Source organism: Ips typographus, linkage group LG9 (assembly GCF_016097725.1).
Source record: "Ips typographus isolate SLU linkage group LG9, UJ_Ityp_2.0, whole genome shotgun sequence".
NCBI classification, from domain to species: Eukaryota; Metazoa; Arthropoda; class Insecta; order Coleoptera; family Curculionidae; genus Ips; species Ips typographus.
The window spans coordinates 3,103,335-3,117,710 of record NC_138430.1 but is presented as its reverse complement, the minus strand read 5'-3'; the positions used below and the strand labels follow the sequence as shown (position 1 = coordinate 3,117,710).

At 43.4% G+C, this 14,376-nt stretch overlaps 2 protein-coding genes across 2 annotated transcripts; one reads left to right on the top strand and one right to left on the bottom strand.

Annotated features, from left to right (window-relative positions):
- Positions 1-637: 637 nt before the first annotated feature.
- LOC145734014 (elongation factor 1-alpha-like) lies at positions 638-14,228 on the bottom strand. The gene is made up of 6 exons (XM_081987078.1): positions 14,073-14,228; positions 12,762-13,231; positions 1,972-2,294; positions 1,615-1,890; positions 1,332-1,550; positions 638-1,156 (listed from the first exon to the last, which is right to left on the bottom strand). The coding sequence occupies exons 2-6, from the start codon at positions 13,189-13,191 to the stop codon at positions 1,019-1,021; spliced, it is 1,386 nt and encodes a 461-aa protein (XP_081843204.1). The 5' UTR covers positions 13,192-13,231; positions 14,073-14,228; the 3' UTR covers positions 638-1,018.
- On the top strand, positions 8,451-10,616 carry LOC145734025 (uncharacterized). Its single transcript, XM_081987090.1, has 2 exons — positions 8,451-9,144; positions 9,209-10,616. The coding sequence occupies exons 1-2, from the start codon at positions 8,942-8,944 to the stop codon at positions 9,405-9,407; spliced, it is 402 nt and encodes a 133-aa protein (XP_081843216.1). The 5' UTR covers positions 8,451-8,941; the 3' UTR covers positions 9,408-10,616.
- Positions 14,229-14,376: the final 148 nt, after the last annotated feature.

The window sequence follows — 14,376 nt, the reverse complement described above, 5'->3', positions numbered from 1 at the left end:
AAGCGACAATTTAACAGTGTCAGTCACAAATTTTTAAAAGTGCATTTCGTTATGAACATGTCTGAAGAACTTCCGTCAGATATTGAAGAAGCTGCCGCAAACGTGGTATTTGGCTTGTTGCCTGCCAAGTCAAAGGAGAAATATGAAAAAATGTATCAAAGTTATGTTTAAATTCAATAAACAATTACAGCAGACATTTTCATTTAAAGTTGTTTTATCGCACTAGTGCGATAAAATCGATTATTATCGCACTAGTGCGGTAAAATCGCTCATTACGTAACTCAAAATGAGCTATGTAATGAATGATTACCATGCTAGGAGTAGATAAATATTATTATGTAATATTTCAATATGTAATACAGGGGTGGGCATAAGTCACCTGGCAGCCTTGAAAACAGTTCATGCGTCAGACCCACCACTCTCGCTCGGATTTCAATTTTTTTTTTTGCAAATTTGCCAAAATTGACTTATGCCCGGGGTGGGCATAAGCATAATAAAAAAATTGAAATCCGAGCGAGAGTGGTGGGTCTGACGCATGAACTGTTTTCAAGGCTGCCAGGTCAGGTGACTTATGCCACAGACTTATGCCCACCCCTGTATATGAGGTTGAGAATTTTGCCCAAATAAAACTACAATCTTTGATCGATGGGTTCTCCAATATATGTATTGGATATATACAGAAGCCATATTTCACTTGAGGAGTTTCAAGTGAATCATCAATTATTAAACAAATACAAGGGAATAATAAGTTAAGACTAATTAAGTATCATAAGTTTACTCACTACACGAAATACCTGAACTAAGCGTCATCGAAACTAAAATAAAAATTTTAAACCATCACAGGAAGTCACGAATTAGAGACGACCTGTGGAACGAATTATCAAAAAAACCTAAAACCAGTCGAGGTACAAGTTTTCCTTCTAAATTCCTTCCGGTGAAAGTAAATAAACTGAAACCTAGAAAAATAATACAACATATTGATGAGGAGGCCTTCTGCAGAAGTCCTTGCTAAGTCTAGTTATTTCTTCTTCTGGGCTTTCTCCGCGGCCTTCGTTACTTTACCAGCGGTGTCTTTGAAGTTCACTTGCTTTATCACCCCCACCGCGACTGTTTGACGCATGTCACGCACGGCAAAACGACCCAACGGCGGAAACTCCTAAAATTGTAAAAAATGTTTAAGGGTATGCAGTAGCTCATTTTCGATATTTATTTCGGTAAAAACTATGAATTTATTATAGAAAAATACTACAAATCATTTACTTACTTTAGTGAGCCCATTGGTATTCAAAACTTTTTCAATTCGCTACGTTAATATTAAATTACAATTTTACCTGGAATGATTCTACACACATCGGTTTAGACGGAACCAAATTTACAATGGCCGCGTCTCCGGACTTGATAGACTTCGGATTCTCTTCTGTTGTTTTACCAGTACGGCGATCGCACTTCTCTTTGATTTCAGCAAATTTACAAGCAATGTGAGCAGTGTGGCAATCCAAAACTGGAGTGTAGCCGTTGGCGATTTGACCAGGATGATTCAGTACAATCACCTATAACAAACGATAATTATTAAAACCCCCTCTTTTACCTTATAGACATAAAAATAGCAGTTACCTGAGCAATAAAATCAGCTGCCCCTCTCGGGGGATTACTTTTGGAGTCGCCGGCAACGAAGCCGCGTCTCAACTCCTTGACAGAGACGTTCTTAACGTTGAAACCAACATTATCACCCGGTACCGCTTCTTGCAATGCTTCGTGATGCATTTCAACAGACTTTACTTCAGTAGTCAAGCCTACTGGAGCAAAAGTAACCACCATTCCTGGCTTTAAAATGCCTGTTTCAACACGACCGACTGGTACAGTGCCGATTCCACCAATCTTGTAAACATCCTACAAGAAAAGAATATTTTGTTGCAAACTTACTAAATTTAGGAAAATTTAAATAAAGTTGATTAATTTCTATTAACTGACCTGTAGTGGTAATCTTAGAGGTTTCTCCGTAGGTCGTGAAGGCGGTAGAATAGCATCCAAAGCTTCAATAAGAGTCTTTCCTTCAGCTTTACCTTCTTTACGCTCAATAGCCCATCCCTTGAACCAAGGCATTTTGTCGCTGGGTTCGAGCATATTATCCCCATGCCAGCCGGAAATAGGGACAAAGGGAACAGCTGCTGGGTTGTAGCCAATTTTCTTGATGTACGAAGACACTTCCTTCTTGATTTCCTCAAATCGCGCCTCCGAGTATGGCGGTTCGGTATTATCCATTTTGTTAACACCAACGATTAATTGTTTCACACCTAACACATTACATGTTCTGGTTGATTAAAATACTCGATTTTCAAAAAATAGTCTAAACCGAGAGGCGAGGGGTAGATGGCAGAGGTAATTTGGTTTACACGCTGGAGGTATTATGAGGCACTTTCCCATTATTATGAATCATCGTGAAGTATTACAAGGCATTTGAGAGACGAGAGTATTTTGAGGCTTTGTCTGTATATTTCAAAATGTTTTGTGATATTTTCATTGCAATTTTGAGGGAAATAAAAGCTAAATAAAAGAAATTTTGCGATATTTTAAGGAATACATTGCGGTAGACAATGTAGTGTATCAATATAACAAAATTGACTGAAAATTGAACAGCATAGGCATATGTAATTATTATGGTAAAATCTTCGTTACATGATATTGAGTTTAAAAAATATTCATTACAAATTATTATAATAATTTACCAATTTCAATTTTCAACAATTCATTTTTGAGGTCACGTGACTGTTTTTGACAATGTCAACTAGCTTTTAGAGTGTTGCAAGCTCAAAATTGTATTATTAAAGTCACGTAACGTGTATTTTACAATTTCGGCTTTTACAACTGTCTAAATTTAATTTATCAAATGATGAACAATTAAATTACATTTTAAAGTCACGTGACTGTTTTTGACAGATGTCATTGTTTTTAATAGTGTTGTAACGAAGTTACTAATTTTTCGCTGATTAAATCTGAATGCGCGTGACCTTCACTGCTGGGTGCTAGTCCGCGTCCGTCGTGGCGTCGATTCTATCGGGGCCGTCCGGGGCCGTTCGAAATGGTTCGGTGGGCGCAGAGAGTGGGTACCGCCACTAACAGCCCCCACCGTGGGTTTGTGTATAAAAGAAGGCCCCGAGCCGGAAAATAGGGATTCTTCGATCAGCAAAGATCGAAATCAGCCTGCTACGCCGATCCGTGCCGACCGTTATCTCTTATCTCCGCGAACTTGTAAGTAAAAAATAGACACATACCGACCGTCCGGTATTTGTTCCGTTTGCTGTTTAAACCCGTACCGTTAACTGTAGTTAATATAATAAACTGTAAATTGGAGCATATTCAGTATCTTTCAGGGGATTTTCGTTTGGGGCATTTCCTATAGCTTTCCGGGGTTTTCTGTTTGAGGGTGTTTTTGATAAGACGGCGCCGGCTACAGTTACTAATTTTGGTGAAAACAGTTAGGTAATCCTTCTGGTCCTGTTCCTGTTTGTTGAACACCGGGGAAACGGTGTAGCAAGCGGGAACGGTGAATCCTGTGACTCGTTTGCTTAGCTCCGGGGAAACGGAGCAGTAAACGGGTTTGGGAATACTGGAGGGATTAGCGGCTGTGTGACTGGCAACGTCACGAGACTTAAAACCTCTGTTGCACGCTTGGGGAAACAGTGTGCAACCGAGGCTCTATTTGTCGAACCCCGGGGAATCGGGGAGAGGCACCTAGAGGTTAGGTCGAGTGGCGTGAACACCGCTGGTCACGTAATTGGGCCTCTTTGGGTTTTTTTTGGAATAAATTCCGGCGCCGAGTAGTCAGTTTTACATAACCGTACCGTACCGCCGTACTTTTACCGTGTCTTAATCTACAGTAGTCAGGCTAATCAGTAGTGAAGGGTCCGTAGGTAGTTTTCATTATCGTTACACGCTTTCCCCGTACCACCGTATAAGGTAATTTCCGTTTCATTGGGTATTCGTTACCGTGAGTATTTACTGTAAGTATTGAGAGCCGTAATACAGTGCGATTAGTGCAAACCGTTGTTTTAATTTTGTTTTCTTCCCGAACCCTTTGGAACTTTTCTCCAGCTGTCTAAAGGCTACCCAGGTACCGCAAAGTGGACCTTCAGCCACTATAAATAACGAAGGTGGCGCCCGAGGCAACGTAACCGAAGAAATTCGCAAGAAAAGCGCTACAAATTTGGCGCCCGAGCAGGGACCGATTTTTTTTTCTCCTTTATTATAGACTGTTTTCTTTTGCCGGTTTTCTTTAGCTGAAAAGAAATGGACGAGGAAGGCTACAGCGGAGACAGGGCCGCTGGTGGAGTGACCGAGGGTCGAGACAGCGACAACATGGAGTTGTCAGTAATACCGGGACCGACTGACGTGAGGGTGAGTTGGATTTACGGGTTGAAAAAGGAAGAGTTGCAGGGTCAACTCAGTAAGTTTTGCCTGGATGTGACTGGGACCGTGGAAATGTTGCGTAGACGACTGGTGCGTTACATGCGTGAGGGTGTGGCAACACCGTCCCCACACTTGCAACAGTTTGCGTTTCCTGCAGTACCGGTTGTTGGGTTTCCAAACCACCCACTGTCACCGCCAACCACTACCGCCGTAACGTCGACGACCACCCGGTATTTTACGACTGTTACAGGTACTTCTGTGGTGACGACGCCTCCTGTCACTATGACAGGCTTGCCAGCCGTCACGTTTGCCCTGCCGCCGACCGTTCACTCACCGCCCGCCGTTTCTGGATCCCCGTTTACCACCGTACCGCCGCCGACTGCCCATGTGCAAGTACACAACTGGAAAGTGTACTTTGATGGCCGAAACGACCCCGTGGCGTTTGTGGAGCGTGTCCAAGAGCTCTGTGACGCTCAAGGCATTTCCATGGACGTCTTATTGCCACATATGCCTGATTTGTTACAGGGTGAGGCCGCTTTGTGGTTCCGTAACAACAGGGGAAGTTGGCGATCCTGGGGGCAGTTTCTGGCTGATTTTCGCAGCTTCTACTTCCCCATAAATTATGCCGAAGATTTGGAGCTGGAAATCAGTCGGCGACGTCAGCGACCGAATGAATCGGCTGGTGCGTATATAACGGAGCTGCAGACGTTAATCCGCCGTCATGGGGGAATTAGCCCGGAAGAAGAGCTGAGGTGGCTCTATCGTAATTTGTTGCCGGAGTACCGCCAACAAATCCGTCGGGGCGATTTTTCGGATCGCACCAGCTTTGCCCGATCGGTTCGAGAAACCGAACTATTGTTCAAGGAGCTGCACTCACCGCCGCCGCCTATAATTCCCGCCTCCGTACCGTCGTCACGGCCATTCTCAGGGCCCCGAAATTTTACTAACACCCGTCAATTTTCAGATAATCAAGCAAACCGGGCAATTAGGCCAACGGCAGTGCCGCCAGCTAGACCATCCACTGGGACCGAAGAACGGGCCGGACCAAGCCAACAGGCTCCGGAAAACGGCCCTCAATGTTGGAACTGCGGACAAAAAGGCCATTACCGTTCGGCCTGCAGAAACCAGGCAAGGCTGTTTTGCTCCCGTTGTGGCAAGGCCGGTGTATTGAGCCGGGATTGCACCTGCCAGGCGGGAAACTAGATCGGTGTTGCATTGCAGCAAGGTCCGTCCAGCACCGTCAAACCGAAACCTTGCCTGTCCGTACAAAGGAAGATTGCCGTCCGCACCTGCCTGTTACAATCTTAGAAAAACCGTTTAGGGCATTAATAGATACCGGAGCAGCTCATTCTTTCATAGGTGACGCCGTTAGGGAGTTGTGCGTTGCTAAACGGTCGCAACAGATCACCCCGCACACCAGCTCCGCTCAAGTTGCTAGTGGAGGCGTGGTCAAGATCACCGAAGCTTTCCGGCTTACCGTCTCTATTAATGATCTTAGTTTGCAGGCAGATCTGAGCTATTTGCCAAATCTCACTTCCGACGTTGTGTTTGGCATGGATTTGTTAAAACAACATGCTTTTCAGATTGATCTAAGCACCAGTCAGGTTTCCGTAGTACCGCTGCCTCTTCCATGCAGTCCGTTGGGTCTTACCGCACCGCCAAAACTGTTGTTAACCGCCGATGAAGAGGACCGACTTCAGAACTTTTTGGCCGCCGAACTACCCGGTTTTGAGACAATAGAGGGCACAACACCGCTGATTTACCACCACATTAACTTGACACAGAGCGACCCAATAAAACAGAGATACCACCCCCGCAATCCGAAAATGCAGGAAGTGATCAACACCGAGGTTGATCGGATGCTGGAAGAGGGCGTTATTGAGCCTTCCATGAGCCCCTGGAGCTCGCCGGTGGTGATTGTCAAGAAAAAGGATGGTAAGCACCGGTTCTGTATCGATTTTCAGAAAGTGAATTCTGTGTCTCGTCCGGACGCGTACCCGTTGCCATTTATCAACGCAATACTAGACAAGCTGCGCAGAGCCAGATACATTTCTAGTATAGACTTGAAACAGGGTTATTGGCAAGTACCGTTGACGGAAGAAAGTAAACCGATTACCGCGTTTACCGTACCGGGGAGAGGCCTGTTCCAGTTCCGAGTAATGCCGTTTGGTCTTCATTCCGCCCCCGCCACCTTTCAGCGCCTAATGGACCGTGTGATCGGGCCTGAGTTAGAGCCGTACTGTTTCGCCTATTTAGATGATATAATAGTACTGGGCGAGACATTTAACGAGCATTTACACTTTTTAAAACAGGTGTTTGACCGTCTACGAGCCGCCAACCTGAAACTGAATCCAGAGAAGTGTCAATTCGGGCGCCGGTCGCTCCGATATTTGGGTCACTTTGTCACATCCGAGGGAATCCGCACTGACCCGGAAAAGGTCTCGGCAATACTCAGTTTACCGCCGCCGACTAACGTGAGGGGCGTCCGAAGATTTCTGGGAATTGCATCGTGGTACCGCCGTTTTGTGGAAAATTTCTCACAATTAGCCGCCCCGTTGAACCACCTGTTAAAGAAAAACGTACGCTGGCAGTGGCAGGAAGAACAGCAGGCTGCATTTGAACAGCTAAAAATCCGGCTTACAGAGGTTCCCGTATTAACATGTCCTGACTTTACCAAGCCGTTTATTTTACAGACTGACGCCTCCGACGCTGGGTTAGGGGCAGCTCTAATTCAGCATGACACCGATGGTGACCATGTCATAGCGTACGCCAGCCGTAGTCTGTCCGCCGCCGAAAAGAAGTACTCCGTGACTGAAAAAGAGTGTCTGGCCATAGTTTGGGGCACCGAAAAGATGAGACCGTACTTAGAGGGCTACCGGTTTACCGTAGTGACTGACCACCAGTCGCTCCGCTGGTTACACTCCTTAAAGAGCCCGTCCGGCCGTTTGGCTCGATGGAGTGTGTATTTGCAACAGTTTGACTTCGAAATTAAATACCGTAAGGGAATACTTAATAAGGTAGCCGATGCTTTGTCTAGGAGTCCGGTAGGCAAGCCTGAAGACGATGTGGACCCCGTTTCCGCTCTCGAAGACTTCGTACCTTGTCCTTGGTACAGTTCGAAGAAAACCGCCGTGGAAAAGAACCCCGAAGCTTTTCCGGATTTTTGTGTGCGTAATGGCCGTCTCTATCGACATTTCTGGGACATGACCGACTTGACTGAGAACGAAATGGCCGATCCATGGAAGGTTTGCGTGCCTAAAGATGCTCGAAAAGCTGTACTGGAAGAAAACCACTCTCAACCGACCGCCGGCCATCAGGGCATAGCCAAGACAATAGCCCGCATTGCCCGCCGCTATTATTGGCCAGGGATGTTCCGAGATACCGCTCGGTTCGTCCGGAATTGCTCTGTTTGTCAGCGATTTAAGGGTGAATCCCAGAAACCGCCTGGAAAGATGCAACCGTCCCGCAACTGTCAACCGTGGGAAACCGTTAGCACTGACCTAGTGGGGCCGTTACCGAGGTCCTCTAAGGGTAACTCTTATTTGGTTGTGTTTCAGGATAGGTTTACAAAGTGGGTCCAGTGCAAAGCCATCCGCAAAGCTACCGCCAAGGCCGTCAGTCAAGCTTTACACGAGGAAGTCTTAATGCGCTTTGGGTGTCCGAAAACCGTAATTTCCGACAACGGGACCCAGTTTACTGGTAAACTGTTCCGTGGTTTACTGAAGGAAATGGGAATAAACCACCGTCTGACTCCGCCGTACACACCGCAAGCAAACCCGGTAGAGCGTACAAATAAAACTTTGAAAACTATGGTGGCTTCCTTTTGTGAGGAAAACCACAGAAAGTGGGATGTTTATCTTACAGATTTGGTTTTCGCCGTGAACACGTCCCGGCATGAGTCTACAGGGTTTACTCCGGCTTTTCTGAACTTTGGCCGAGAGTTGGCGCCGCCCGCTGCATTGTCCCGTCCGCCCGTCACCGACCTTACAAACGACCGCCCGCCCGTCACCGACCTTACAAACGACTGCCCGCCCGTCACCGAACTTACAAACGACCGCCCGCCCGCCGAAACCGACTACCAAGGCTATACCGAACATCTCCGAAAGCTTGCTGAAGTTTATGAGTTGGTCCGAGTTAATCTGGGCCGAGCTTTCTCCGCTCAGAGCCGTAACTACAATTTGCGCCGACGAGAATGGAGATGTAAAGTTGGGGACCGAGTTATGAAACGGGAAAATCCGTTGTCATCCGCCGACAAGGGTTTTGCTGCAAAGTTAGCCCCGAAGTTTTCCGGACCGTACTTGGTAAAACGAGTGGTGTCACCGGTGGTGTACGACTTAAGGGATGAGAACGGAAAATGGTACCGCCGTATACATATCAAGGACTTAAAACCTTCAAGTTCTGCGGAGGTGATGTATTAATGTATCGTAGAGTTCCGGGGGGTTGTAATTGGGGTTGTGCCGTTTTTTGTACCGTCTAGTGACTATGTGGGCAGGTCCTGTACCGACACTTATTGTTTTTTTTTATATTAGCCGACATGAGCGACAGTGACGCGTCGTCAGATGTGTTGGTGGTGGTCCCAACGGGGGGTGACCCCTTCTATCGGGAGGTGGACCGCCACGCACCGTCGCCGCCGCCGCCGAGCCGACCTGAGACCCCAGTGGCAATCCGACGCCTCCGAGAGGAGACAAGGTGGATGGAGGACCATCGGGTGACGGTGCACCCCGACTCATGCTGGAGGTGCGGTCACCGGGGGCACTACCGGACGGAGTGCCAGCTGTCACCGCTGCTTTTTTGCTCACAGTGTGGGAGGCTGGGTGTCACCACCCGTCGGTGCTGCCCACAGCCGCTGCCGCCTCCGCCGCCACCGCGACCTTCGCGCTCCCGCAGGTCGCCCGCCGATCCGTCTCCCGTCCGCCGCCGATCGTCGTCCCGGGGTTGCCCACGGTGTGGGTGCACCGAGAGGCGCCACCGCTTGGTGGATTAGTTTTAGTTTAGGTTAAGCTAGGTTAAGTGTTAGTTAACTAACGTTAGAGTTTCTTTTTTTTTAGCTTTTTTCGCAATAATAAAAAAAAAAATATTGTGTTGGGGAAATATATATTTTTTTTTTTTCCGTAAGAAGGGGGGGTGTGTAACGAAGTTACTAATTTTTCGCTGATTAAATCTGAATGCGCGTGACCTTCACTGCTGGGTGCTAGTCCGCGTCCGTCGTGGCGTCGATTCTATCGGGGCCGTCCGGGGCCGTTCGAAATGGTTCGGTGGGCGCAGAGAGTGGGTACCGCCACTAACAGCCCCCACCGTGGGTTTGTGTATAAAAGAAGGCCCCGAGCCGGAAAATAGGGATTCTTCGATCAGCAAAGATCGAAATCAGCCTGCTACGCCGATCCGTGCCGACCGTTATCTCTTATCTCCGCGAACTTGTAAGTAAAAAATAGACACATACCGACCGTCCGGTATTTGTTCCGTTTGCTGTTTAAACCCGTACCGTTAACTGTAGTTAATATAATAAACTGTAAATTGGAGCATATTCAGTATCTTTCAGGGGATTTTCGTTTGGGGCATTTCCTATAGCTTTCCGGGGTTTTCTGTTTGAGGGTGTTTTTGATAAGACGGCGCCGGCTACAGTTACTAATTTTGGTGAAAACAGTTAGGTAATCCTTCTGGTCCTGTTCCTGTTTGTTGAACACCGGGGAAACGGTGTAGCAAGCGGGAACGGTGAATCCTGTGACTCGTTTGCTTAGCTCCGGGGAAACGGAGCAGTAAACGGGTTTGGGAATACTGGAGGGATTAGCGGCTGTGTGACTGGCAACGTCACGAGACTTAAAACCTCTGTTGCACGCTTGGGGAAACAGTGTGCAACCGAGGCTCTATTTGTCGAACCCCGGGGAATCGGGGAGAGGCACCTAGAGGTTAGGTCGAGTGGCGTGAACACCGCTGGTCACGTAATTGGGCCTCTTTGGGTTTTTTTTGGAATAAATTCCGGCGCCGAGTAGTCAGTTTTACATAACCGTACCGTACCGCCGTACTTTTACCGTGTCTTAATCTACAGTAGTCAGGCTAATCAGTAGTGAAGGGTCCGTAGGTAGTTTTCATTATCGTTACACGCTTTCCCCGTACCACCGTATAAGGTAATTTCCGTTTCATTGGGTATTCGTTACCGTGAGTATTTACTGTAAGTATTGAGAGCCGTAATACAGTGCGATTAGTGCAAACCGTTGTTTTAATTTTGTTTTCTTCCCGAACCCTTTGGAACTTTTCTCCAGCTGTCTAAAGGCTACCCAGGTACCGCAAAGTGGACCTTCAGCCACTATAAATAACGAAGGTGGCGCCCGAGGCAACGTAACCGAAGAAATTCGCAAGAAAAGCGCTACAGTGTTAACACAACACAATATCAATATAACTGATATTGCACTATCAATATAAAAAAGACTGCAGGGGGGTGCCTGAAAGGCAAAGCCAAACACGGTAAGTCCTAGTTAATTACTTGTTTGATATTTTAATTTATTCCAATATTGTGAATAAAGTTATATGGAAATATGCCATCTCCACTTCCTCCATTCTTAGGATAATTTCTATAGAAATAACAGAATTGACCAAGAGCAGCGCCTGATTTCACGGTTTCTATGGAAATTATTTTATTCTGAAGGAAAAGTACTGGCCCTTAATAGGACAACCCGGTATAAGCGGAGAGGTAAACCCTAGTGCATTATGGTGTATGTACAGGGTGGCTTAATTTGGTTGTTTTTATTTGGAAACTGCCAGAACTTTTCAAGCAGAATTTTGCTAACGTCTTTTGTCTTCTTGTAGTTGTCCAATTTTGAATTTTTGACATTTTGGACAATTTCCTGTAACTTCGTTATTATGAGAGTTTGGTGAAAATAGCTTTTACATTATTAAGACATCTTTTTACGTGGATTACGATTATGTTAATATTACTTTTATAGATTCACTATTTTATGAGTTCCGAACTAAACTTCTATTTTTTTAAATAGGAGTCATATTTTATTTTTACCTCATCAAAAAGATTATTTTTTCCCTTTAAAATGACCTATAACAAGTATGATTTGCGATAAATTTTGAGTAGTAATTTTTATAAAAACTTTTCATTTGGTATAATATAACAATGAAGTAATAATGTTTGCTTATCAAGATTGAAAGAAGAGTTAGAAATATATTATAACAAATAACAAGTGTTCAAACGTTCCTCCATTATTATTAATGTGACATCTTTTAGAAACACTTCAAAGTTCGAATTGCGTTATTTATATTGTATTTATTGGTAAGTTAGAAAAGGTAATTTGGTAATTTGAAATCGACTTGAAAAGTGTTGGGAAAACAGGCAATAATGTATCAATTCTATGTGTAATTTCAAATAAGTGACCTAATACAAACATACCTCATTTTTGAACAGGGAATCAGAAAAAAAATTGTAAAAACAGGGGGTGTTCTATTTGAAAAACTAGAGTTTCTGTCCCTTTTTAGACCTGATTTTTTGAGGCCAACTTTTAATCACCCTGTATTATTATTTTAGACGTTTTTCTGCACCCACTCATAGAACAAACCTTGTTTAACATGACAAAACACAAAAACCAAGAAATGTCAAATTTCACATAAAATCTCAGAAACGCATAGAGATAGGTATATAACATACAATATACATGAAATATGACATAGAATCAGAAAATGTAAAAATATAGAGGGTGCCTAATTTTCATTTAAAATAAGCAAGATGACGTTTTGTTAATGTAGCAACTTATGTTTTATTACCACTTTTGACAGAATAGCACTTTTTTCCCATTTGTGGTAATTTAAAAAAATAGTGGGAACCTATTGCTAGGTGTTATTGAAAATTATTAGGAACTATTGTACAAAATTTTACCCAGCGGTTTACCCATCCTTATAATCTATGAGGAAAATGAAATCAAAATAAGACAACATAACAATGCACAGTGACAAGGGACTGCGATAAATACACAAGCAACTCACACATTCAATAAGACATTTACCAGTCATTGTTCATTGTTAAGTCATCCTATTTCAGTTTGACTTTCCTCATATTTAAAAATAAACTGTTTCCATAAAGTTCAGTGCAAAACTAGTGTTTCTCTTCTATCAAATGTTAAACCAATACGCCAGTAAAACAAATACAACAGTAAACCAATATACCTTTGCATTGAACATACCAATAACAAATACTATAAAACAGTCTAAATTGCAAAATATACTATAGTATTGTTATCTGTAATAATTAAAATATATGCAAAAAGTAATTAGGTATGCCTTTTGTATAACAAAAAATATACTTCTACTAAATGTAAAAATACTTTGTAGATGTAAATGTAAACTTAAGCACTTACCAAGAGTAAAAGCAAGAAGAGCATGCTCTCTAGTCTGTCCATTCTTTGAAATACCAGCTTCAAATTCTCCAGTCCCAGCGGCCACAATCAAAACTGCACAATCAGCTTGAGAAGTGCCAGTAATCATGTTCTTAATGAAATCCCTGTGACCAGGGGCATCAATAATGGTCACATAGTATTTTGCAGTTTCAAATTTCCACAAAGCAATGTCGATTGTAATTCCCCTCTCTCTTTCTGCTTTCAGTTTATCCAAAACCCAAGCATACTTGAAGGAGCCTTTACCCATTTCTTGGGCTTCTTTCTCAAATTTTTCGATGGTTCTTTTATCGATACCACCACATTTGTAAATCAAGTGGCCTGTAGACGTTGACTTTCCTGAGTCGACATGGCCAATGACCACAATGTTAATATGGGTTTTTTCTTTTCCCATCTTAATGACTTATTACACTGATCTAATTATTTCACCAAACCTGAAACCATTAAAGATTCGTTTTGAATGAAGTCTCAAACAAATGGATCTGTTGTAGTAACCCTCAAAAATCATTTATTCACAATCAGTTCACCATTACTAACTGGAGTGAGTAATGGAAAATTATAAACAGTAAGCGCAAACAAATCTACCAATAAAAATGATAAAGTCAAGGCAATGAACAATAAAACTGACACTACAGCGGAAATTTAAGTTTCCACTTAGCTGTTTGTTATTAAACTAGAAACTTATTGATTTCTTTATGCAAAGTAGTGTGAAAACATTTAAGCACAACTGGGAAAGCTTTGCAGCCCATCCCTGGTCGAATCCCGGCGATTCGCGACAACAGGGGTTGATGTAGGTCAATACATAATGGAAAATCAATATAGAGGGGCTCTACGTGCCTTTGCCAACAATACAATCGTTCGAAATTCCAGGACTTTGAAAGTTTACAAATATTGCAGGGTTTGCTAAACGCTCCTTAGTTATTACGGAAATAACGCTCCAAACTCCATTGAAGTACTTAAATCAAACACAAAATTGCACAATTGCTATAAAAATTGTGTAAATGATAAAAGGGTAACTGTTAGATATTTCTAGAATGCTAAAGAAGTGTTTTAATTACTTAAAAAGGTTTTTTTGGTAAGGCGTCCTTCAAAATGACAATAACTAGACTTTTGCAAATTAGTGTGAAACCGGCAAAAATTAGAACGTCAGACATTTTCAAAAACTATTAAAACCAGCAATTTAAACACTTTTTCCTTAACACCTTGATAATATCAGTACAATGTGATTTCTGCTAGAAATTAAAGATAAAATGGGAATATTTAACAAACACTTACCTGCAGAAAAACGGAAAAATCGTAGGCGGGAGTCCCAGAGAATGACTGAAAACAGCGTCGGTTTGAGAATGCGTCAACTAACCGGAAATGACACTCCATAGCAAGAGAATTATTGATTTTTTAAAGGTTACGTTTAAAGTTTAAACAATATTTTTCAACTTTTTAGCAATCAAAATTTAACAAATCACTAAATAAAACCCTGAATACACTTACCCTTTAATTAGTTTGTAATAATTAGCAGTATTTTAACTATTAAACGCAATGCCGGATATTAATGAGCGGAATAAGTAAACGATCAACGTCG

What these genes read in the sequence shown, in the direction of transcription:
- LOC145734025 (XM_081987090.1), top strand. Translation starts at nt 8,942, where the DNA reads ATGAGCGACAGTGACGCGTCGTCAGATGTGTTGGTGGTGGTCCCAACG. An exon ending in CACCCCGACTCATGCTGGAG is followed by an intron (nt 9,145 to 9,208) that starts GTGCGGTCACCG and finishes TTTTGCTCACAG; the next exon opens with TGTGGGAGGCTGGGTGTCAC.
- LOC145734014 (XM_081987078.1), bottom strand. Translation starts at nt 13,191, where the DNA reads ATGGGAAAAGAAAAAACCCATATTAACATTGTGGTCATTGGCCATGTC. An exon ending in CTCTAAGATTACCACTACAG is followed by an intron (nt 1,891 to 1,971) that starts GTCAGTTAATAG and finishes CTTTTCTTGTAG; the next exon opens with GATGTTTACAAGATTGGTGG. An exon ending in CAGCTGATTTTATTGCTCAG is followed by an intron (nt 1,551 to 1,614) that starts GTAACTGCTATT and finishes CGTTTGTTATAG; the next exon opens with GTGATTGTACTGAATCATCC.